Here is a 24822-nt window from a genome sequence, read left to right as displayed (position 1 = left end):
ATTGAATGAGGTTATAAAACAATATTTTGATGTTAATTAATTCTAATTCTAAAAAATTAGAATTTAAATCTCTACCATTAAATCGAAAATCAAATAAAACACACACACACACACACACACACACACACACACACACACACACACACACACACATATCTTTACAGTGTCAAATGGGTCCATCCCACACATCTCTTAGCCTTTTGTCATTGGCTGCTGTGCTCTACTCACTTGTTTGTTTTTCACATCGTTACAGCAGTCTGTTGTAAATCAGAGTCTGCTTTATCTCTGAGTCAGAGATAAAGCAGACTCTGATTTATTTTGCTCTCCCGACAGGATATTTATGAGGCCATCTATCCTCCATCAGAGCCTGGACAAGTGATCACTGTGGACTTCCCTATTCTTCAGCTACAAAAGACTCATGAGCCTCATATCGTCTGTATTTATAACTTATTGCTTTTATTACCAGTAGATGTATGCAGTGCATTCACCACAATAAAATTACTCTCTATGTGTTTTGATTGGCTGATAAATGTTTTCATTCCAGTCACCAGATGGTGCTCTTGTAATATGAAGCAGGGCTCTCAGCCTCAGCCCTGAGGTCCTACTGTCTGTATGTAAGACACCTAAAGGCTCTTTTATTGACAGACTTGGCCTTGGTACATGGGGTGCACGCTCAACCAGGTGAGCTACCAGGCCGCCCCTATCCAGTGATATATTATTCTGAAATGGACCATTCTAATTTACTATTTGTACTTTAAAGGTGCTGTAGGTAAGATTTTGTGAAGATCCAGCCAAAAAATTTGAACATCGACAACTTCTCAGTCCCTCCCCCCTTTCAGGTAAAGCCCAAAACGGTCTCCTAAGCCCCTCCCCTCACAAGGAAGAATGAATGCGTGTGCATGAGCAGTGATTGACACGCAGTTAGACACCCCCCTTGGCCCCGATTGGTGCATCTGAACAGGGAGCGGTGGATTTTTGCAAATTGCACTACAGGCTGTAGGTGGTGCCAGAGGAGCCAGATTTTGTTTTTTTTAAATTACCTGCTTCATGTAGTTCTACTCGAACATAGGGTCAGTTTCAGCAAATATGACAGAAAGTTTTATAAGTCTTACCTACTGCACCTTTAAGTATATTTTGATGCTTATATGTATGTACTTTTATTGAAGTAAGATTTTGAGTGCAGGACTTTTACTTATTAGTATTTCCACACTGTGAACTTTAACTTAAGTAAAGGCCTAAGTACTTCTTCCACCACTGTAAGTATGGCACAAAAATATATATTTTTTAACTATTTCAAAAAGAGTTTCCACTTATGTTTGTGTCTCCATCCTGTGTAAATCTAGACTCAGTGGTTGCTCTGTAATCTTGTTCTAGATGAAATAAACTCCCAGATTAGCATCCATGGATACTCCAACAATTGTTTTCTGCTCAGTCATTTCCTGGCCTCAGCTACTGGATCGTCTGGTCGTGGGCTCAGACCACTGAGAACAGGACAGACTGATCGTTCGGGTAACCCAATGCTGTAATTACAACTTCCCACGGTGAGTGAAATTAGAGCTCAAAGGAAAAGTGGGATTTCAGGTAGCTGGAACAGGCCTGGGTCATTGTCAGGGCAGAAAGAGCTGAGGGGCCACAGAAAAAAAGATCTGGAGCATGCTCTCAAAAAATGCAGCGAGCTAATGACACAGTTTGGGTTTTCTTTCCTCTCTATTTTGTGGTGTTTGCCTTCATCATCATCATCATCATACACAATCCTGAGACAGAAATCTTGAAAACATTTTTTTTTTAATTTTTCTTTCAACAATATTTAATGTTTTGCAAACAAAAACAATCAAGTGCATCTGTCAGTATAAACATAATGATGAAAATCAGTGCTTTTATTATGTATCATATACCAGTATACCCATTTTGTTTTAACAGAGAAGGATTATTCATGCTACTAGGCCTACATGTTATTTAGTAGCTGTCACTGCAGCAGTTTTTACCACTAAACACTCCATAAGCCCTAATTGTACTTCCAACTTACAATCACAACTATAGGCAAGAATTTTGAAATATCGAGGTCATAGGCCTCATCCCTTTGAAATGTTTGACCATAAACCACAAAAAAGGTTTCTAAATTTAGATTTTTCATATTTCATTTATTCAGTTAACCATCAAATATAGCCTACTTTCTGTAAATTTGATTTCCAACCTGAAGGTCTTAATGCTGTTTCAAAGCATTTTTGAAGGTTACTGCCAGGTATCCTATCCAAATGATGAACTTAAAAGTAATCAAATTTAAATATATTATGTCTCAAAAGACAAGACAAGTTTTTTTCACTTTTGATAAACCCATCCCGCTAACAGCCCAATAATAGCTTAGCAAACCAGGTACAGCAGGCACATTTTGGATTTATATGAACACTACTTGTAATCTCAAGAAAAAAAAGTGTTTATCTGCTGTAACATATCTTTCAATCGTTAGCATGTCCTGCTATAGCTAGCTTACTATAGCTACAGTAGGCTAGTAACTGAGTGTTACTTTCAACTAAAATCATCAGTTTGTAGGGTTACAAATTACGTTAAAAAAGGCCCTATTCACGACCACACCCACTATTTATTGTAGTATTGATGGTCCTGGATGGTTTTTGAGATTAAGCTAATGTTATCTGCCTGAGAGTGTTTTCAACAAATTAATGGAACTATTGTTAGTTTAATTAGCTAACCTAGCTAGGTAGCTAGCTACAGCTAATAAAATCTGCCAGTGATCTCAATTTCAGCCAGTAAAATGAAAAAGGTCACCAGCTAGAAATAAATAGCCTGTTGTCAACCCAACTGTTTAAATAAATCACCAATTATAGTAAATCTGCCACTGTTATCACTGTTAACTGCGTATGTGCAGTCTGACAGGCGTAGCAACAACAGAACAAACAAACAGAGCTACCCAAAAGGTTGCTAAAAACGTTTTTGCCTAAAAATAAACAAAGAAACAAAATACAGAAGACATGAACTCAGTGACCAGTAGCCACGGTCGTGTTTACAATTACATTTATGTTATTTCTCTGTGTACAAAATTACAAAATGCAACATTCACTTATTTGCTTGTCTTTTGATCTATGGGCTTCTGGTAGTAAACCTTACAATGTTGATGAATAAAGCTTTGATGTAAAATACGTGAAAACCCTTCTGGAAAAAAATACACGTCCGTTGTTTCAAATTCCAGGAAGCTCCACACCCTTATAGCTGCACCCACTCCCTCATCTGTGTCTGTCTCACTGAACGCGAAATAGCATTGAGATGTCTCTTTCCACATCTGATAACGATCCAGTGTTTGCATCCTGCACCTTTAGCGATGACGCTGATGTTTATTGTGTGTCTTTTGTGTAGGCCGCCTCTCCAGTGTCATTATATTGTAGCACCACTGTGCAAAATTGCTCTGTATCTCAGTTTACTGAACCGGCACTACAGATATTTTTTATCTTAAACCAGCATTCACCTACATTTACATCTGACTGCCGTGAAAACATATATGCAAGTTTTAGTGTGTGACATAAAGCATGAGCAGGCCTTTTATCCTTGCTTAACAAGGACATGTATACATTTTGACTTCTCACCTAAGCATTACATTCCACATTTCACAATAAATTAACTGTGAGCATTGCAATGGAATTAGTCATTGTTCGGAACCTACGTATTTGAGGTGCAGGTGCAGTAAGGTGAAGGAACCAGAACCTCCTGTATGCAGTATAATATGTAACAAGTTAAACGTGGAATGCATATAATTATTACATGTGGGTGAGGTACAGGAAAGTACATACAAATGCTTGCCTGTTCTTTATTAAAGACGTGAAAACAACAGTATACATTTTCATGGAGTGTAACATTAAATAAAATAAATTTCTTAGTTTTTTTCCAGAGTGAAAAAAAGTGGGCCTCTCTTTCAAACCGTCACTGCGTTCCTCAGGTCCCACAGGAAAAGGTCCTGATTAAATCACTTCCTCTTACAATGTGATACCACAGTGGTTGGACCACACATTCTGTTTCAATAGATACTGTAACTTGCTTGCTCCTTGTGTGAACTAACCAAACATTTTGTGTTCATATAAAACCTCATCACTCATACTGAGAAGCTGATTGAGAAAACAGGTTTTAAGGGTTTTTAATACACAAACATGTGAGTGGTTCAGATCTTCTCATCTGATTCTTGTCAAGAAAAAAAAAAGATTATTTCCCAAAATGTCGAACTATTCCTTTAACATGGTGTCACGAGAGGTCGACGTTCTCATACTCACCGTGGTCCGAGTCTTCCAGTTCGATACCCGGCACCAGGCTGTAGTATTCTGTTGACTGGGTCAGGTAAGCCTTCTCCCTGTCAGCTGAGTCTTTCATCACTTCTGTCACGCTGACTGTGTCCAGGTCTGTCTTGCTGGCCCCGTCCGGCCCCTGGGGGCCCTGCCTCCCCTCTGTGGAGCTGGAACCGTGTGTGGAGACTCGGGGAAGAGACTCCACTGAGCCCAGCCTAATCTCCACCTCTTCATAGATGTCCCTGGTGCTGCCCAGGAGGGCGGATGATGGGCGTAGCAGCAGCTGGTTCTTCAGGATCCCCTCATTGCCACAGTTTCCAGCTTTATTCTGCTCAGTTGCTGCAGGTTTCTGCTTGCTGTGAGGCTTCTGGCCATTGCAGCTGGAGCCGGAAGCTCTCTTTTTTGAGGTGCTCACAGGTGCTTCCTTCCTCTTCCTCCCACAGCACCAGCAAAGCACCAAGGTGGAGAGGATGAGAAGAGGAAGCACGATGAAGAGTGCGGTGAGGCCAGCTGGGCGGCATGCGTCGCTTAGCCTCACCGACAACACAGTCCTGCCGGCCAGGTGCCGGGGAGAGACGCAGGTCAAGTTCCCAACCAGATCCTCCAGCTTAGTGGTCCTGTTAACCTTCCTGCCTTCCTCCAGGGCTTCCATGAACAAACAGGAGCAGTCCCAGGGGTTCCCATCCAGCTCCAGCATTTGCAGACTGGGCTTCTGCAGCACAGAGGCTGGGAGGAAGCGTAGCTGGTTTCCCTGCAGATACAGTTTCTGGAGGCTGTCTGAGTCCTGAAGAAAACCCTCAGGAAGCTGCTGAATCAGGTTCTCGCTCAAATCCACCTCTATCAGGCTGCGCTGGCTGGCCAGAAACTTCCTTGGCAATGCTGGTAGTCTGTTATGACCTAAGTAAACCTTCTGTAATGTAGAGGCATCTCTGCCACTCACATGAATAGAAGTGATATTACAGAAGGAGAGATCCAGCGTCTCTATGTTTGTCTCATTGGTAAACACAGACCAGCGCACATGGCTGAAAGCAGAGCCGGAGTAGTTCAAGCAACAGACGTCAGCAGGAACCTCAGAGGGAAACTGGGACAAAATGGTGGCTGCTGGACACACACATCCACCCACCAGTCCCATCTTCACCAGCAATGTTAAAATCAGCAGGGCACCACACTGGCAAGCCATCTCTGAAATAGAAAATACATTAAAACACAGACTGTAACTTCATTATGCCATAGTGTCCCATGCCTCTTTCTCAGGCAGCCCTACCTCTCTTCTGGTCGCTCTTTCTCTCAGCCCTGGAGGAGATCTACTTTATGTAGGCTCACAGTTGTAAACCTAGCAACTTCTCCGAGGATTTGTTGTTGCTGTGAGGATCGTGGGAGTTGGCATGGTGACACGGGTCAGTAGGGATCAGGAGTCCAGTGTTTGGCTGTTGGAGAGGAAACAGATGCTACAATGACTTTCACGTGAAGGCTGCTGTTAATTGGCAGATGGAAGTTGTACAAACATTACTCAAAGGTAAAGCTGGAGCGTAAAGTAGTTAAACAAGCAGGTTATCGAGTTTACGTTTTAGACTGAAAACCCTCTCAAATCTGATGTACTGTAAAAAAAAGGTTTTACTCCAAAAAAAAATATTATTTTACTTCAAAATCCCAGACTCCATTCATTCAATCAGTGTTTTCATCTGCTTCAGTATGAGATTGTGCTTGACAACTAACCTGAACTTTCAAATGTATTGACAATGTCTTTAAATACAGGTATTAGAATAGGATAGAATACAATTGTATTGTTTTTGAGTTGAAACAAACAAATATGTGACAGGAAACCATCAAGTCAAAACCACAGTAGTACTTGTAAAAAAAAAAATACAATTCAAATACTTAAAACAATGCATAAAAGATTGAAACAGAATACAATCCTATTGAGAAAAAAATGTTTTCGTTTTCAGTTTAAAATGTTAATTGCTCTTGGAATAAAACACTTTAAAATTTTGGTTGCCAGACAACAGGCCTATATTTTGAATTCTGTTGGGAAACAGAAAAATATGTTTTTTTCGTCTCTCCACTCATACATGTTGTTTACTATGGTACAACTTGAATGGGTTGGGCATGTCCAACAAAGTACAGTGCAGTGGGCAGGTTAATGTTAAAATTAAAAGGAACAAACAGGCAAGACACATTTGTACAGTAGAAAACAGCATAAATGACCCTGACGAGGTTTGAGAAGGCCCCTAAAATAATGTAAAACTGCTTATTTCATGTAGTAGAAATTACCCCTGTATGACTACTTTAATCTCAGGTTTCGTTCCTTCCGTGTGTCTAGATTGAGCGACCGTGGCATTACAACATTTGGGAAACTCTGCTATTGGAGACATAATAAAACTAATTGATGGTCACTTTCTAAAACTCCTATGTTCTCTGTAACATTGCCTGAACATAACAAACAGATGTGGTCGACATATACAAGGCCTGTGTTTTCTGAAGGACTTTACATGTGAAGCAGCCAGGAAGAGAGGGAGAGTTAATGTGTTTGGTCGTGACATCAGACTTCCTCACTCACCACAATAAAGCTGCTCCACAGTTCGGAGGCAGGAATGTGCTAACTCCCCAAACAACAGGGCCAATTCATGACCAGTGGAGGGTTTAAGTAGGACCACCGTTGTCAACTGGGATCATCTAGACCTCTTAACCACAAAGAAACCTCACTTCACCTGCTAATGGAAACGACACAACTAACAATCAAACAGAGAAACACACATCTGAAACAATAGGTCGAAAGAAAATAAATTTTGATAACGGATAAAGTATTTTTCTAAGCAAAAATGCTTGAAATCCACTTGTTTCAGCTTCTGAAAATGTGAATATTTGCTCGTTTTCTTAGTAATTTCTTACAGGAGAGTGTATATTTTTGGGCTTGGACTGTTGGTTTGGACCAAATAAGACATTAAAATATCTTAGCTAGCTAGACCAAATGATTATTCAATGAATGGAAACTAAACTAACTAAACTAATAGGCAGACAAATCAACAAAGAAAATAATCATTATTGCCATAAAAACAACATAAATTGTTTGTTCTGTCCATATATATATATTAACCCTTTTTGGTTGAAAATGTCTAAGATATTTGAGTATTGATGTTCTGTATCTCTATCTAGCAGCAGCAACTTCCATTAAAAATTAACAAACACCATCTTGCAATCAAGTAACCAGTTCTTATGCTACATCTATGGCGTCAAGCTCCAAACACCAAAATGTACCTTTATGTAAAACAATCAATGGGAGCTCCTCTTTAAGAGTCCCAAACAAAAAAAACAACAATGGAAATAAGAAGCCTTGACTTCAGAAGAGCAGCAAACGCCTCTCTAACAAATGCAGGAAGTGTGTGTCAAAGGAAAGAAACTGACCCTTTGTGAAGAGCGCAGAGTCTTTGACAGAGTATATGGGAGGATGAGATGTTGTAGGTATGAAGAAGGTTGTATATGTTACCCAGATTTATTTAGACTGCCTTGTGACAATATTCTTAACAATAACCTGACATGCCATTATTCAGCCAATGTGGTGGAAAGTGACTAAGTAGGCTAAATTAAATCAAGTAGTGTGCAGAGACAGTTTTATACTACGGAGTAAAGTATTAAGATGTCTTTTAAAGGGTCTTGAGACTAAAACTACATGCTTTCATGCTAATATAAGGTTTCCTTGATGAAAATGTGCCCCTTAAAGCTGCAAGAAGTGATTTCTTGGCCACTTGGGAGCAGCAGAAACGAGCCGAGAACACAATATTAACATATTTTTGACCTTTTAGGTTGATACCATGCATTTATTGATTGGTATGGCAATGTGTTAGCAAACTGTTGCTTAAATTTACACATCCACCATCAGACACAGAACAACATTAGCATTCACATGAAGTCGTGTTTCTGGCCACCTGCTGAATATAAATCCAGTATTCACCCTCATTTTAGCTCTGTTTTTGGTCTCTACCGACTCCTGAGGTAAATATCTGGCTCTTTGCTGCAAAATGCTCCATTATGTTCTCCAGCTGGTCGCCAACTTTGTCTCTCTGCTGTTTGATGCTGGACAGGTAACGTACAGCTTTTTCATTGAAACCAGCTGCCTGCTGCTGAAAAGGATGAGAGCGGTGAGCCCAAACGGTAAAGTTGTGGGCAGTAAACAAACCGAGCTAAAAAAGCTCTGTAGAGCTGAGAAGAACTGTGGAGTCGGGTGATAATTCACTATGAGCAACCCCTTTCACATACAAGTAGCCATGTGATCCATTGTTAAAGCTAGAGTGGGGATCTATTACATATACATGAACATCTGTTACGTTCAAGCCTTTGCTAAACAAATTCACACAATATTGATTAAGCCTATGGGCACCGGGGAAAGCTCTTTTCATTTCTCAGTTGTGGTGTCTGGTTTGGGTGGTGCCATTACCGCGCTGGTGCACCAGATGTATGCCGATTGTCCGATACAGCTTATTTGTACTCAGAACGAGCAGTTTTTTAACCCCACAACAACGTTGTTACATGAGCAGTACACGGAGCGCCATCAACCAACCTTGCTCACTCACTTACAGTTCTTCACAGCGTAGCTGGCTCTCTGATAAGTTACACGGTAGGCTATGTCAATTTACCTATATTACCCAATACTTTGCAGATAGGAAGGGGGGAGAGTCCACAGTGACACATCGTTATTTGGAATCCCACTGCTTTTCTTAAGCGTGTTGACAGTGTTCATGTAATTACTCTCACTGCCAGAGGGGAAGACTAAAGTTCCGCACTCCAGCTTTAATATAAAAATATTTATTATAGCAGCTTTAAATATAAAATATATGTGACTTTTCTTGTTTTGTGATGCTGTTTGTTTCATTTTTGTTCATTATCAAGCAGTGATTTATTCATACATCCTCCAGAAAATAAAGAAAGAGCTGATTTTGTTCAGTAGTGAATCAAGTCATGTTTGGGGAAATGTATTTACAAAGCATCTTTAACAATCACTTAATGCTTTGATGGACATTAATACAGTTGAAGGTGTGATAAAAACAATAAAGTATTTTTCAGATAAGTGGATACAACTAGTGTTTGCTTTTAGTCTTAAACTATAATCTCAAATGTTACCATGTGAACTGACCTCCTGTTGGTATACAGCTTTTAATATCCTCTAACTCTGTCATTATTTGCATGCTGCACTGCTCTGTAAAAAGCTTTGTCCTAACTGATAGCTATCAACAGATAATACATTCAAAGCTCGATCACTCTGAATAGGAAAAGGAAAGGTGTGTGTGGGTGCACATAGGTAATAATTTGCTTAGATTTGGATGCTTTGGTCCACTTTTTGTAAAAAAAAAGAAGAAGAAAGAAAGAGCAAATTTAGAATGAAGTAAGATTTTTGTATTCCATGCATTCATCTCAGTGGAGATAACTCACTGAACTTAGTGGAGATAACTTAACTCAGCCTGATAACAGAAGCAGTCTAAAGGTTAGAGTCAACTCACCACTTAACACTTTTCAGAATCTGACAGCTGGGGGAGATCTGCACTTTTTGAGGTTTCTGTAAATTTGTGTAAAGCACTTGACAGATGAGTTGATCTTTGGATTTCGAAGTTACACACAACACAAGAGACACTAGTTGACCTTCACTGAGCCTCAGAACCAGAACTGCAAGCAAGAAGCCTCTTCATCCAAACAGAGAGATTTTCATCTCCTCTCAGGGTGTGAAGAGTGCCCACAGGGTTTCAATCTGGAGAACATGGGTGATCTCACTCGCTAACAATGTGAGCTGTCACATCCTCTCTGGCAGCAGAGCTTCCTCTGAAATAACGGCCTCAATTCTCCTTTCATACAGCTTTTCATCATAAAATATTTGTATGTGTCCAATAATTGAAAGTTGTGGTGTTTTAAATGCTAATTAAAGGCTAATATCCCTAATTTAGGGAAAGAAAATAAAAATTATTCAGGATTCACTACTTTGCCAGGAGAGGTCTTTTAAACAGCATGTAGGGAAATAAACTGTACAGAACATAATCTAACAATGTCTAACAGTGTCAATAACATGTAGAAAACCCCCAGTTAATGAGATAATGTCATTCTTTTTTTTGCTGTCTGGTCAAATTTTCTGAAGAGGCGTGTATTTACACGAGGGAGGACTTGGACCCATGACTTCAGTATTGATCATTATCTGGCTGCAGTTCTACACAAAACACACAATAATACCATTATTTTAAGTTAAAACCCACCATAACTACAACTGTACCCGGCGTGGATGACTAAAGCTCTTACAAATATGCAAAAACAAAATACAGATAAACACCCCAGAACATAAATGCACACCTGTTTGAGATATAAAACGTAAAAAAAAAGTGTTGTCTTACCTGTGTTTGGCATGCCTGCTGCAGCCCTGTTGCTCTCTGTCAGAAGATCACGAGGGATCGAGGATCCAAACATCACCCGCAGCGACGGCAGCAGCAGTAGCGTCTTTTTCTCCTCTCTGCATCCCATCAACTACCCAGCTGAACCTCTTCTCCTCCGGATCTGAGGGTGTGTCTCCCTCCGAGCGGGATGTGGAAATACAGCTTCCAGAGTGTGTGGGCGTGCGTGTGTGTATATATATGTAGGGCTATCTATGTATGTATGTGTGTGTGTGAGAGTGCAGAGCATGTTTAATCATACACAGTGTTAGGTCAAAGTGCGTCTATCTGCGATTTGAAGTTGACAGATTTGATCTTTACTGAGTTCGGTACAAAGTTGAACGGAGCTGATGCAGTGCTGTGAGCGCAAAGCCCCCCCTGCTGGCTGAACGAACTTTCTCACTAAACTGTTACAAGAGTTATTATTATTATGTTATTATTCATATTTTTTCCTAAAGTAACAATACAAAAGAATTAGCATTAACATATATTGAAAGTAACAAAAGTAAAAGTAGGCTACTCATTATGCAGAATGGCTCATTTCAGAATATATAGTTGGATTATAATTATTGATGCATTAATGTGTTCATCACTTTAATGTTGCAGCTGGTAAAAGTGAGGCAACTTTTAACTGCGTTACATGCTTGTGAATTTCCCCGGGGATCAATACAGTTTTATCCTAATATATAATATTACATCACCATTTTGTTGATTATAGGCCTATCTTGTATTATTAATCAGAATCTGCAAAGTAATCAAATACATTCAGTGGAGTAGAAGTATAAAGTAGTTGAACATAGAAATACTCAAGTACAGTACAAGTACTTCAAAATTGTACTTAAGTACAGTACTTGAGTAAATGTACTTGCCACTACCGATATACACTAACTGGAGTTTTGTGGGACTTACATCGGTCTGTTAACCCAGGAGTCACTCAGCAGGTACTATCACCATGGCAACCATTAATTGCAGGTGTGGCGACACACAGCTGATTAATGTAAAATGAGTTCATTAGACTTCTTCTCTGATCTCTGTGGTGTCATTTGCAAATATAGCATCATCAACGGCTATTTCAACTCCTTTTGTCGCTTATTGCTTGTCGATTTGTTTAAATGACTTTGATTGGTTACACGTTTAATTGAATTGATCAATTGCTCATTAAGAAGTTCTTTATTTAATCAGTTAATACGTTCTTTCTACACTTCCTTTGATAGTTAGCACTTCCCTGGTTATATATTACACGAGTAGATTGTTTTAATTCTAATATTTATCTTTCATGTTAAGTTTCAAAGCCTAATTGTCATTTTTTAATCAATATCTGTTACATCAAAATGAATTTAAACTATGTATTTATGTATTTATTTTCACACATTGTCTCATCAGCTCTCTAATGGAATTGCTAAGTAAACTTTCTCCTTTCACTACAGTATATTTTTCATTTGCATATTTTGACTTCAGCTGTGAGGAGCATCTCGCTGCAGTCTGCGGGAAGGCGGGGCTAGACATCAAGCCCCGCCCACATCCAAGTCAGTCATTTTTTTCTTTTTTTTTTTTTTTTTTTTTTTTACCTACGTCGTCTCCCCATACGCTCGAACGGACCAAGACGGTAGCAAAGCTGATATCCTCTTGTTTCACATTAGATGACAGAAACTGATGTAAGCTAAACACATTTCACAAGACATTTCATGCAACAACAGTGAACTGTAATTGGGTCCGTGTACTTTTTCGTTCATTTGATTTCCGACTTTGAAACGAAAAGAGTGGTTCGGAAATAACGTAAGACTGCTCCGGTGAAAGCCTTGTTTTCATGAGCTTCTGGGGCTAGCTGCTAGCTAGCTCGGAAGCTACATCTGATCATGGCAGGCAGGTTGCTAATTAGCCAATGCTAAAAAGTATGGAAGTAGCCTACTCGTTTCCCCTGCTTTCTATCAATATCCCTCAGTATTTGTCTTTTGGTGTAGTTTGCTAACATGCTCGTAGACATGTAAATGAACTGTTTGCGTGCTAGCTAAGTCAACGGTCAACACCTTTTATATTGTAACGTGAAAGCTCAGGCTGCGTTAGCTTCAGCTAAACCACAGCCGCAACTTGCACTGCTGTTAAAATGCAACTTCAACCCTCGGATATAACGTTAATCACGTAGCGATTTTACTGTATCTAGACATCTGTATGTGTGTTCGACCTTTTGAAATACTTAGATTAGGTGTGTTACTGTGCAGGTAATATCCGAGGAGCATCTCGTATGATTGTGAGTTCTAGTGAACCAGACTGAGAGACTATTTAAAGACTCAGGAACCCTTTGCAGGTGTTTTGGATTAATGAGCTGATTAGAGTGGGACACTTTGAGCCTAAAATATTGGACCTTTTCACAATATTCAAATTTTCTGAGGGTTTTCATAAACTGTAAGCCATAGTCATCAAAATTATAACAAATACAGGCTTGAAATATCTCGCTTTGCATGTAATAAGTCTATATAATTAGTTTTACCTTTTTAAGTTGAATTACTGAAATAAATGAACTTTTGCACAATATTCTAATTTTTCGAGTTTCACCTGTATGCTTCTGGTTCACCTGTTAATTGTTAAAGCAAAATTGCCCCTTTGTACATTTGGTTGTGACTGAATTCTTGCTGTTAATATGAAAGTCCATAACGAAACAACAGACCATTCTACTTTTGAGGGCTAAATTAAATGAAATATGGTTCGTTTTCCGTTTGAACACATTGTCATCAATATTAAGAAGGTTTAAAATGACCCATTTTTCAAATTTGGATATCATTTCAAAATCAGAAATCAGTAGTAACTACATGAAAACTTCACTGTTGCATGAAATATCGTTTGTGTTTAGCCTACATCATCAGTTTCTATCTAATGTGAATCAGAGGCTATATCAGCTTCTACCAGGCTGTCTTTTTTTTTTAATTTTTTTTTGTCTTCAAAAACCTTTATTATTCAAGTACAGATCCATAAACACATTGAAAACATTAAATGCATACATACATACACGAAAAAGGGGCGCATGAAATTTATATTAAAGAGGTTGTAAGGCATTGTAAATGTTCAGAGTCCGGATGGCTTTCTTATTTGTCAGTCCTTTTTTAAAGTTTTAAAATATAATTTCATGTCATTTTTAAATTGGTGACTAGCCTATTCGGTTTTCTTTCAGATCATTTACATTTATAGATATAAAATTTTAAAATAAAATTAAAAGATTCAAAATAAAAAACATGGCATTACATTTATAGATATAAAATTTTAAAATAAAATTAAAAGATTGCTTGATGTCAAGCCCCGCCTTCCCGCAGACTGCAGCGAGATGTACTTGTCAGCTGTCCCTCTACTCTGTTTTTTAAATGTATGACCAATAGATGGCAGTATTAACCAGCACTCAACAAGTTCAAAACATACTCAACATAGATCTACACACTTTCCAACAACACAAGCTGAAATAAACACAAACATATACAAACCAATTTATTTATTTATTTAGATATAAAAGACAGGTGCATTTTTATACAGTCTATATACACTGTTCAATGACATGAATAAGAAAATCTCTGAATTGCTACAAAATCAGTGTAAACATTTGGTTGGTCATTTTCTCTGTGATGAGACAGCGTAGTAGAGTGCAGAGAACTTATTGTAAACAATGCCCCCCCCCACCCCTTCACTGAATATAACACTGATACAACAAACACGTAAAGGAACAGAAGAGACAATATAAAAAAAAGGAGATTACGATATTGTCTTGTTCGTTGTTAGATTACATACATTGAACCAATTTGTTGGCACCACTCAGTCTATGACAGACAAATCATAGACGATACATTTTAGTGCAGTTTTTGTTGTTTTTGTGTCAGTTTTAAGTCCCAGGAGTCATCCACACTGATCTGTACCACAGACGGTAAAGTACATTTATATACAGTCATTCAGATGCTGGGTGGCAGCATTGCTACAGGTTCTCCTGCAGTTCCCTTCTGTGCAGCACAATGTAAATTAACAAGCAGTTGGAGGTTTCTCAGTAACACTTTGGTTACATGCTACAACTTTCAAGGAATAGTTTGACTTTTGGGGACAGGGGCATCGGACTAGGGGGAAAAAGGGGACTGACAAAAAGATGCTAGAATGAATAGCTGTGGATGCGGGGAGGGGCCCATCATTTTGTGCTACGCCCCTGTTTGGGGAAACACACTTATCTTTCTGGCCATGATACCATTCCATGTCAGCCCAGTTTTAGCCTCTTTGCATGGTTTACCAATTTCTCTTGTTGTTTTGACATTTCCTGGAGGCAGAATTTAACCCCAGCCAGAGAGCTGGCTACATGGCTTTCTAACAGATCAAACCAGCAAATAAAAGCTTGTAGCTCATTCTATCCAGCTCACAAATGCTGTGTCCATCTCTGAATAAAAAAACTCACTCACTATTCACATTTATAATCCGAACAGATTTCCTCTTTGCCCGCAGCTCTGCCTCTAGTCAATTCTACAGCTTGTTTGTACCATTAAAACTCCCACTGACATATTTTCTGTCAAGAAGAACAATTCAACTTCAGCCTTGAATAAACAGTATATTGTTGTTGTGATTGTCTGCCGCCACACATCATACAAGCTGCATTTTGTCTTCAGGAAAACAAAGTGATTACTGATTCAGTTTTGTTTGGTTCTGGGCGGCTCATCATGAGTCCAGGTAGATGGAGTAGATCTGGTTGAGGCAGCGGTCGACGCCTCCCGCCTGGAAAAGGAAGCTGTCGTCTGAGCAGGGAGACATGGAGTAATCGGCCCCAGCCTGGCCCTGCTGGTCCTGCAACAAGTCGAACCCTGAGGGGAGGAAAACAGAAAATGTACTTTTTCACAGCAGCTCCTTTCTTTTCATGTGAAGGAGAGTGGGCCTGTGATTATTTTAAGAATCAACCTTTTATATAATTTTACAAAGAGCTCATTGCCAGTTAGCTACCTTACATTGTGTTGTCATTAACGCCGAATCCTCCTAAAGCAAATTAAACAGATAAGAGAGGAATCCCCCAGCAGTCCAGTTCAGAAAACAAATATACCATGAGATGAGTTTTACAGACCAGCTAGAAAATAATAAGTTTGTACAATGTGTTATCTATGTGTCCATACTGTATAGAGAGGGTGGAGACTCGATAATCATTTAAATATGGGGATAACAGAGCACATATTCAGACAGTTTCTCCTGGAGGACGTTCATAGTGTTGCACTCGGTTGTTCACAAAGTGACAGTAATAGTTGAGTCAAGAATTTTAAAAAAGGGAGCCAGAGGCAGAAGAAGAGGGCGCAATGAGATGCCGAAAGCAAAAGACCACCAGTCAGTGATGGGAATGAAATATAGATAACATGATGGAAATATTGTGTTCATGTTTGTTTTGTGTATTAATTTGAGGCACGTTACAGTTTCCTCATCACTCAAAAGATCTGATGTTTTCGTCTGCCACCAGTTTTGTCTCTTCTGTGGGCGTTCAAGTCACCTGCTTGATGTACGTCATGATTTATTCTCCAAGTCTGTTACCATTGCACTCTCGCATTATGCTTTTATTGATAAACCAACTTTTTCACCTCAGCCAAGGTATAAAAAGCTTTAGATTTTTTTTTTCATGTGCACCCTGAACATGTACATAAATACAGATGGATGCAAACGCTCTTAGAGAGAGAAGTTTAAATCCAGCTTACTTTCTCACCAACGCACATCTGGCCAATCACAACGAAAGGTGTGGTGGGAGGAGAGGGGAGAGGTTTCAGACACTGTCCGACCATCCAAGAAGCACTCTGATTGGGGCACATGGACGCCTTTACTCTGCAGTCTTACCTGTAGAGTGCGATGCGCAGGAGGTTGGGAAGTAACTGGCAGGTTCGAAGCCTTCTTCGCTGACTGGTTGAACAACCTTCCCTTCTCCGTACAGACATCCTTGGAGAAGCACAGAGGAAACATCAAGAACAGCACCAAGAACTATACGTCATTCTGATGTGTTGAGGCTGCTGATGTTGACACATGCTCGGTGGACTCTGTCAGTACCTTGCTGCTGTGAGAATACTTGTTGGTGGTTGTAGGTTTTGTGGTAACCTTGCAGCTGGACGTCCCCTCTGTCTGATGAGGAGCTCCCGGGGCTGACGTCAGCGGACATGAACAACGATGTAGGTCTGTTCCTGTTGGCGACACAACATCAGGTAGCGGAATTACTCCCCAACATGAACATTTATGTGTGTGAAAAATGATATACACAACGATGATGAACATTTAAACTTGATTAATGCATGTTTTATTCATAAATGTTGTTGCTTCAAACATTCAAGCACCAACGCCATCACAGCCTTGGACTCACTTTAAAAAAAAAGATCTACTGTTGGTATAGTTATAAAAAATTAGGTTTCATTAATGTTCAAATCAAACCCAGATCAAGTATTTATGCTGATGACCATTATCTGGCAGCGTGGCAGCAGCTGTGTTATCAGACACAAACATGTAAATACGTAAACCTCTTGTACAAACACTGCAGTTCATACAAGGAAGTGTTTCCACCTTGAGGCGGGGGGGCGGGTAATGTAGGCAGGCTTTGTGTGGGGCTGTTGTATCCATCGCTACGCTGCAAGAATGTGCTGACTGTGCACAAACACATTGACTCAACATGGAAACGAATGAGTCAGTTGAGCCAAGTCGACAAGAAGAAAGAAAAGGCAGCCGAATATCTCCCCAAGGAGATATGCAGCTGAAAACCCCCAATATGGTATTTAAACTCCCCCCACCGCTCCTTCAAAGAGCTCGCTCTCAGCATTTCATGTGGCATGAGAACTCTCCTGGATGATGTACTGTAGTGTATTGGTCCCCAGAGAGCCAAATGGCCTTGGATTCTGCTGGAAGGGTTTTAGTAGGCTTCATAAACAAGCCAGGTCTGGTCAGAGATACTCTCTCTGACCAGCAATAAAAAAAGGAAATGTTTGGAGATTTCTTTACATATCTATCATTTATCATCCCCAGGTCTCTTTATTACCCATTTCCCATGTCAAATGCTATTACATTTAATTTAACAGTCTTTGCATTCAGTGAAGAAACACAATAAAAGCCAAAATTAATCAGAAGGACTTTTTGAAACCCAAACTGATATAACTTACAGATGGCTGCGGCTTACCAAGGTAATAAAGACCAGGCTTTGTATAGGATTATGTAAACAAAGTGGGCTTTGATATAGTAGGCTACGACTGTTAAAATGAATGTGCTGCGATGACTGTGAGCCCCAAGAATTCAACACTTCTCTGGATTCCCTCTCGGTGGCCCCAGAACCATCAGAGCTGACCTTAACTATAAACAACCGCGGTTGTTGCACGGCTTACATTCTTGCGACTCTGCAACAACATAGCTGGGATGTCTGAGCCGTGCCGTGCGCGGCCCTGCTGGGTCGATCTGTCGTTTTGTGGCCGGTGTACCCAAAACTTCTCAGATGCATGAGCTTAACAGAGAGCCTGCGCCTGAGGGAGTGGCTGTCAGCACCACCTCAGGAAACTGTTTCTCTGATCATATTTTACTGGCTAAACCCCTTCATCGTTTTTCTTTTCTTTCTAACTAACTGCAGCCAGCTGCCCTCCTTATATCTGGAATGAGAAGAATCCTGCTTGCAGAATTTAAGCTCTTATGTTTATATGCACATTATACTGCATTCAACCCATGGCTGCTTTTCTAATAGCAGCATCAGAGGGAATGAGTCGGTTTATCAAAAGGTGCCAGCCTGTGCCCACTAAACTGATCCGTTTTCAGTTTTGGCAGAGGAAAGATGCTGTGACATAGATTTACTGGATCACAGAGAGGATCATGTTAAATGTATGTAACACAGAAGGAGATTTAATGTGATCTAAGCGCTACCTATCAAGTACTTAGAGAAACTAGAGTACACTTACTGCATGTTAGAGATACAGTAAATACAAAAAATGTGTGGACATGTCAAAACATTTCAGTTAAAGCGTCTATTTGGATCCGATGTCAGTCGGAGCTTCTGCAAAGTAAACTTCATTACTTCTCTTTCCTTCAAATTGTATAATAGTGTTTCTGTGTGAGAGCCATCCCGGTTAGTGTGCCTGTTTCTGATGGAGACGCTGCTGCAAAAAGCCAATCCAGCTCTCCCCGACCACAAAACACACAAACACTGCACGTCACAAATAGTCGCTGATGGACAAGCCTTAGCGCAGGCCTCAGAATCCCTCAAGTATTAAATAATTAAAAGAAGTCGAAATGGCTCATCTCAGCCAGAGTAAACACGCGCATGGCTATGAGGTCAGAGCCTGATGCTGCGAAGCACAGATAATTTACTTTCACGTGTTTAATGTCTCGCTAAGTCATTTGGGGGAAAAACAAGTGCTTGTCTGGTATTGGCTTTGGCAGGCCGTCGTGTACTGCGGGCACCAGTGGGATTCTATGACATCCTCAGTGTCTATAAAGAGACGTCAATGGACAGATTGTGCAGAGCTTCATGGAAGCTCTGGCTGCAGACTTTGAGGAGATGGAGGCTGAGAGATTCTGCAATAAGATGGATTTGTGTTCAGAAAAGAAAAAAACATCTCAACACCTCTGCTAAGACCTAAACATTTGAAATCAACACATGGAAACACTGGACAAATGTAGGTACAATATGTGTATGTGCACTTTGAAATATATCTTTTTTTAAAGGTCCCATGACATGGTGGTCTTTGGATGCTTTTATATAGACCTTAGTGGTCCCCTAATACTGTATCTGAAGTCTCTTTCCCGAAATTCAGCCTTGGTGCAGAATTACAGCCACTAGAGCCAGTCCCACAATGAGCTTTCATTAGGACGTGCCATTTCTGTGTCTGTAGCTATTGAGGAGGGGGGGGAGCAAGGTGGAGGGTGGGGGTGTGGCCTTGACCAACTGCCACTTTGCTCGTTTGAAAGCCATGATGTCCCTCTCTCGTGGGTGGGCCAAATTCTCTGGGCGGCAGAGAAAGGGGAGGTAACCTTGCTCCTTATGACCTCATAAGGAGCAAGATTCCAGATCGGCTCATCTGAGCTTTCATTTTCTCAAAGGCAGAGCAGGATACCCAAGGCTCGGTTTACACCTATCACCATTTCTAGCCACTGGGGGACCATAGGCAGGCTGGGGGAACACATATTAATGTTAAAAAACCTCATAAAGTGAAATTTTCATGCCATGGGACCTTTAACTTAAAGGACTTTAAATTGACATTGGTTAGTTTAAAACCTTAACATGATTGTCTCCATAAAAATCCATGGGAAACCCTTTAAAAACTGCCTTTTTCAATGAATGTGTTTTTTTTTTTTGTATCATCATTTTATATTCATTTTAAAAAAAAACCCAGCATTTTCAAAAACATCCTCAGCCAACATACATTTTTAACCAGAATTTACAAAAGACCTTAATCCATCCACTTTCAATAATTTTCAAGGCCTGTTTGAACACTTTTTCAGAAAACAATACACAATACTATTACTACTAACAGTAACATTACATAACTATCTTTTTTATGAGATGTGGCTGAAAGTTTTCAGGTGAAAGCTTAAAAAAAAAAAAATCCGGTTTTCCAGTAAGTGGACCTTCTGCTAAGAATCTTTTGTCAAACTGTTGTTTCCAAGGTCAATAACAAAACTTCAGGCTCAAGGTTATAGGTTTGCATTTGTGTTCAGAGAGAAGAACCCATCTTAACTCATCTGCCAAGACCTAAAGCCCATTTGAACACTGGAATACTGGACAATTTCATGTGAAACTATGTGCATTGTATGTGAAGATTTTATATCACTTATTAAACCACCAAACATTTTATTTTGGCCCGTATCAATTCTCTTTTATTAGATAGACTGCTGTTGTTGTTACTGTTGTGCCAAAAAAAGTTATTTTATGGGCAATTCTTCAATGTCCAATGATTTGAAGCCATATTGTCCAGAAACTGCTGCCTTCAGCTGTATCTTTTTAGTCTCACATCTACTTTTATACTGGGCTAGACAACATTTGTCTCAGTTTACAGTACACATACGTTCTGCGGCCTCCAACTACCCAATCAGTGTAACCACAAAGCCATAACTCAAATCTCTGGTGATAATGTCTCTGGTTTATTTAAGAATGCACAAGCTCACATCACTCTCTGTTCTTGGGCATGTGCTGAGTCCCAGAGAGGCAAAGAAAAGTCACATCACAACAGGGCTTTGATGGCGTCCATGTATTCGAGGTTCAGCATAGCGCAGGCGTGAACAGCTTAGAAGGTTTGAACCGTTAAAAAATGCTTTAGTACATACCAGATCCGTCAAACGAATAAAAGACTTTGGGGTGAACACCTGAAAATGCACAGAGGAGCAGAAGATCGGGTCAGTTTTCACTATACTTTCATAGAAAGTAGCTCTGGATGAAAACTGCCAAATGCAAAAGGAATCCCATTCAGTTCCATTGTATTGGGCTGGCAGCAGAAGTCCCTGCAGGAGATAACTCAAATCCTTGCCAGACACCACCAGGGGTAAGAGGGAAATTGGATGAGTGATTTGGATGAACTGACCATTTAAGTTTGCCTCTGGGTAATGGGTACATCACTAGTACAGTAGTAGTAAAATACTCTGTTTTCCAAGAAATAAAGCAATTTAATTTCAAAATGCATGACAGTGAGAACATAAAACATATTTTTTGACATTTATTGTTTAACAGCTGCATCATTTTTCGTAACTTCACTCTATGAAGAAATAAAACAAGCGCATTAAACAGGAACTCAAAATGTGAAAATTAACTAACTATTAACTATTATTAATTAACTACTACTGCTGAGCTGCCCATGAGCAAAGCACGTAACATTTATTGGCAAGTTGTACAAAGTTTCAAGGAGCACTGCTGAGGAAGCCCATGTATCTACTGTTTATTTAATAAACAAATAATTGACTTTAGGGCTGCAGCATATTTAACGTCATTGATCTACTTGCACTGATCTTACACTCACCCCTCTCGAATGCTCCCTGCGCTTGTAATTGAAGATATTGGGCTGTTGGCGTTTCCCTCCAAGCTTCGATACCTGGAGCAGGTGTCTGCTGATGGAGGGAGAAACTCCGAATTTGGCCTACTGTGGACAGAGCTGCTGTTTGCGTACACACCTGAAAGAGAGACATAGATTCATAAGGGATTACTTCTTTGTGGAGTTTTGTGCAGCTACAGTTAGCTTAGGTTTACAACAGCAACCCAGTTTTGAAAAAAAGATTATCAGAACGGCCATAGAAACTTCCCAAACTGCCACTGCAGCATATTCTACTTCTACACTGTCTGTCTTCATGCTCCCCATGTCCCCAACGCTTATACTAATATGGCTAAATACATAGCTGCAGTTTGTTGCTATGTTGTTCGCGGTGTACCTTTGTTGTACATCATTCTCCACTATCCCTGTCCGATGACAGCATAAAAAATACCACTAAAAGTAATAATAAAAAGGAAAACAGTTTATATAAACCCGTTTTGCTAGACTCTAATTAATATCCTTGCCTCCAAGCTAAGGCTACACCTAATGATTATTGCATTCTCAATTTATCTGTCACTTTTTTTTGTTAATTAATTTATCATTTAGTCTATAACATACTGTAAAGTATGTTGATCAAATTTTTCCAAATGCCAAATTTTGTCTTTCCAACAGTCCAAAACAAACTAACAAATCAACAACAACAACAAATTGTTAATAATAAAGGAATTATTACAAATGATTGGAATATGTCAATTGATTTTCTGATCATCACTAATCCATTAATGAACTAATAATTTCATCACCAAATCAAACACAGAAGCTTTCGTCAAAGCTTACGGCTAAGCAACTAACTGCGCACACACATGGACAGATGAAATGTAGATAATCCTGTACAGTAAGAGTAGTTTGACATGTTTTTATGGACATTTTAATATTTTTCTCACAGTAAAAGTCAAGTCTTTTGTAACAGTTCAAATCCAAGCTGACTACAGCTGTCGCTCCCTGCAAATAATCAAGATACAAAGTTTCCAGAGACACATTTGTAACCTATTTTTTTAATACTAAAAACATTTTTGGTGGTGCCCATTTAAATCTGTAACACAAATACAAGCAGGACTTTCAACACTTGGCTTTGAGTTTAAGGGCAGCTGATGATGATAGCATACAGTATGTCACCATAAATCCAGCATACATACAGTAATGTACATACAAAGGTATATACACATAACAGTTGGAAAGTAACATTTGGCCATTTGTGATAAGGAGAAAGTCCTCTTGGGACATCTTTAAAATTAAACACTGACATGCTTGTTTCACCCTGAAAAAAACATAGCTGGTAGTGTGCCGTTTGAGGTTTTTCCCTCAAAGTCTTCTGGGTAAAACTGCAAGTAGTCTGAAGTAATAGACATGGACAGCTCCCCTGGACACTCTCCCCTCTCTTTTGCCAACTGAGCCTCAGTGTACCTGACAGCTTCTTGATCCCGGTTCAGCCATTGAAAGGGAAAGAAAAAGAGCTTGGCTGGAAAACCGGTTTGGAGAAGCTGAGGGACGGGTGGGGAAGAGGGCCAACTTGCCCGCAGTCAGTGCCCGGTAATTGGACAAGGTAAACACTGGCATGATGAGCTATCATCGAAGGAATGGGAGAGGAAAAGGAGCAAATGAGGCCATGGGAGAAAATGGGAGAGACAGCTTAACAGCCCAGGTGTTTGGGCAATTACCCTTTTCTTTGTTTTTACTAATTTCCAGATAGGTGTTGGAGACTAAACACAGATTTCCATTTGCTACCGTTTCTACCTGTGAAGTCATCTAAGCTGGGTAAAGGTGAGCCGTTTCCTTGGTGGAGATGCTTCCTTGCCAGACAATCGCTCAATATGTCCGATTCCAGCATTGTGTGCACCTGAACCTGTCAAACAGACCAAATACAGATGTTCATATAGAAGTATATCGTGGTACATTTAGTATCATGTTTTTACGTTGGTGAGCATGTGCTGATGCCTGCCTGCATGTAGGGATGAGAGTAATTATGTTAAAGCTGCAGCTTACTTGTCTTCCAATTGTGTTTTGCTGTTGAGCAACACAGCTCCCATGGAGCTAAGCTTTGAAATGATTCACTTCTCTTTTGATTACATACAGTAGATCAATTGAAAACAGTGAGATTTCTGCAGGCAGTTTCTACTGTTCATTTTTCACAGAGATGATGATTGAACCAGATGCCTGGTTCTAGTTTCGTCTTGCGATCCAGCTTCTTGAGGTACAAAATCCAGAAATCTTGTTAGGCAATCTTATTCCAAGATGCTCTAACAAAGTTAAGGCAAGACAATTTATTTTATTATCCAGCGTTAACAGAGGATCCCCCAGGACTTTCCAAAACAACTTATGGACAGCTCCGGGACTCGCTGAGAAGCTTGCGAAGGACACCCAGGAACCACAAGAGAGGTATGAATAATCAGCGGAAAACATGCGCCCAAACCAGTGTTTATGAAGATACAAACTTCAATAGCTGTGATGCATCAGCTGAAAGAAATGTATAACCGTGAGCAACTTATGAAGTGCATGTTTAATATTTCAAAGTCCTCTTTAGCCCCACAGGGTTTACTGCAGTGCAAGGCGTGTTAGCCATGTCACAACTTACAAGCACACGTGTTTCTGTTTAAACCAAACAAGGCATGGGAATACACACAAAGCCCCAGTGTCACTCAGGTCCATAGAAAACAAACAAGGCCCAGATAACATTGAACAATAGGCTCCCTATTCTGACTTCCAGGAAGTGTGTGTAATACTTTGTTTTGTTGTATTTTATCCTACTGAGTCATAAACATGCTTACTCTCTCCTTCTGTTGCTCTCCATCTCTTTCTCTCAGAAACATGCAGAGACAGGGTGCTACCTAGAACCACAGGGTGCTACCTAGAACCTCTGACCCCTGAGAAATTCCTCTCTGTTAAAGAGGTTCTCCGAAAGGCAAGAACCATTTCACTCCTTTTAATTAAATTTAATTCTATTCTTTCATACTCTCTTCTCGAGTCTACACAATCAGGATCGCTGTCCCTTCCATTTTTTCTCTCATAAACTACTGTGTTCAAACGTCATCCTGTATGTGATATCTAATACTTGTATTTCTGCCCTTCCATAAGTAGCAGGTCTGAGTGTAATATTTTCTCACTCTGTGT

The 24822-nt window shown here is 39.9% G+C and overlaps 2 protein-coding genes across 6 annotated transcripts in view; both read right to left on the bottom strand.

Annotated features, from left to right (window-relative positions):
* Positions 1–1826: 1826 nt before the first annotated feature.
* On the bottom strand, positions 1827–11015 carry si:ch211-106k21.5 (leucine-rich repeat-containing protein 38). 2 transcript variants are annotated; one of them, XM_031294406.2, is made up of 4 exons: positions 10655–11015; positions 6844–6997; positions 5551–5713; positions 1827–5468 (listed from the first exon to the last, which is right to left on the bottom strand). In XM_031294406.2, the coding sequence occupies exon 4, from the start codon at positions 5464–5466 to the stop codon at positions 4246–4248; it is 1221 nt and encodes a 406-aa protein (XP_031150266.1). In that variant the 5' UTR covers positions 5467–5468; positions 5551–5713; positions 6844–6997; positions 10655–11015; the 3' UTR covers positions 1827–4245. The 2 variants fall into 2 exon arrangements, with proteins under 2 accessions (XP_031150266.1, XP_031150265.1); XM_031294405.2 differs by lacking the exon at positions 6844–6997 and having other exon boundaries at positions 10655–11014.
* Positions 11016–14542: 3527 nt separating this feature from the next.
* Positions 14543–24822, bottom strand: part of LOC116046141 (zinc finger protein GLIS1) — a 43522-nt gene continuing 33242 nt past the window's right edge. For 3 of the 4 annotated variants that reach the window (XM_031294373.2, XM_031294374.2, XM_036005323.1), the window contains exons 5-9: positions 23440–23557; positions 21646–21796; positions 16721–16851; positions 16514–16612; positions 14543–15507 (exon numbers count right to left, since the gene is read on the bottom strand). In XM_031294373.2, the coding sequence (XP_031150233.1) occupies positions 15365–15507; positions 16514–16612; positions 16721–16851; positions 21646–21796; positions 23440–23557 (642 nt within the window). In that variant the 3' untranslated portion in view covers positions 14543–15364. The remainder of the gene's footprint in view (positions 15508–16513; positions 16613–16720; positions 16852–21645; positions 21797–23439; positions 23558–24822) is intronic. The other variant, XM_031294375.2, reaches the window with a different exon arrangement.

This window comes from Sander lucioperca, chromosome 9 (assembly GCF_008315115.2).
Source record: "Sander lucioperca isolate FBNREF2018 chromosome 9, SLUC_FBN_1.2, whole genome shotgun sequence".
NCBI lineage: Eukaryota > Metazoa > Chordata > Actinopteri > Perciformes > Percidae > Sander > Sander lucioperca.
The sequence above is the reverse complement of the archived record's forward strand: the minus strand, read 5'-3'. Positions and strand labels throughout refer to the sequence as shown.

What these genes read in the sequence shown, in the direction of transcription:
- si:ch211-106k21.5 (XM_031294406.2), bottom strand. Translation starts at nt 5,466, where the DNA reads ATGGCTTGCCAGTGTGGTGCCCTGCTGATTTTAACATTGCTGGTGAAG.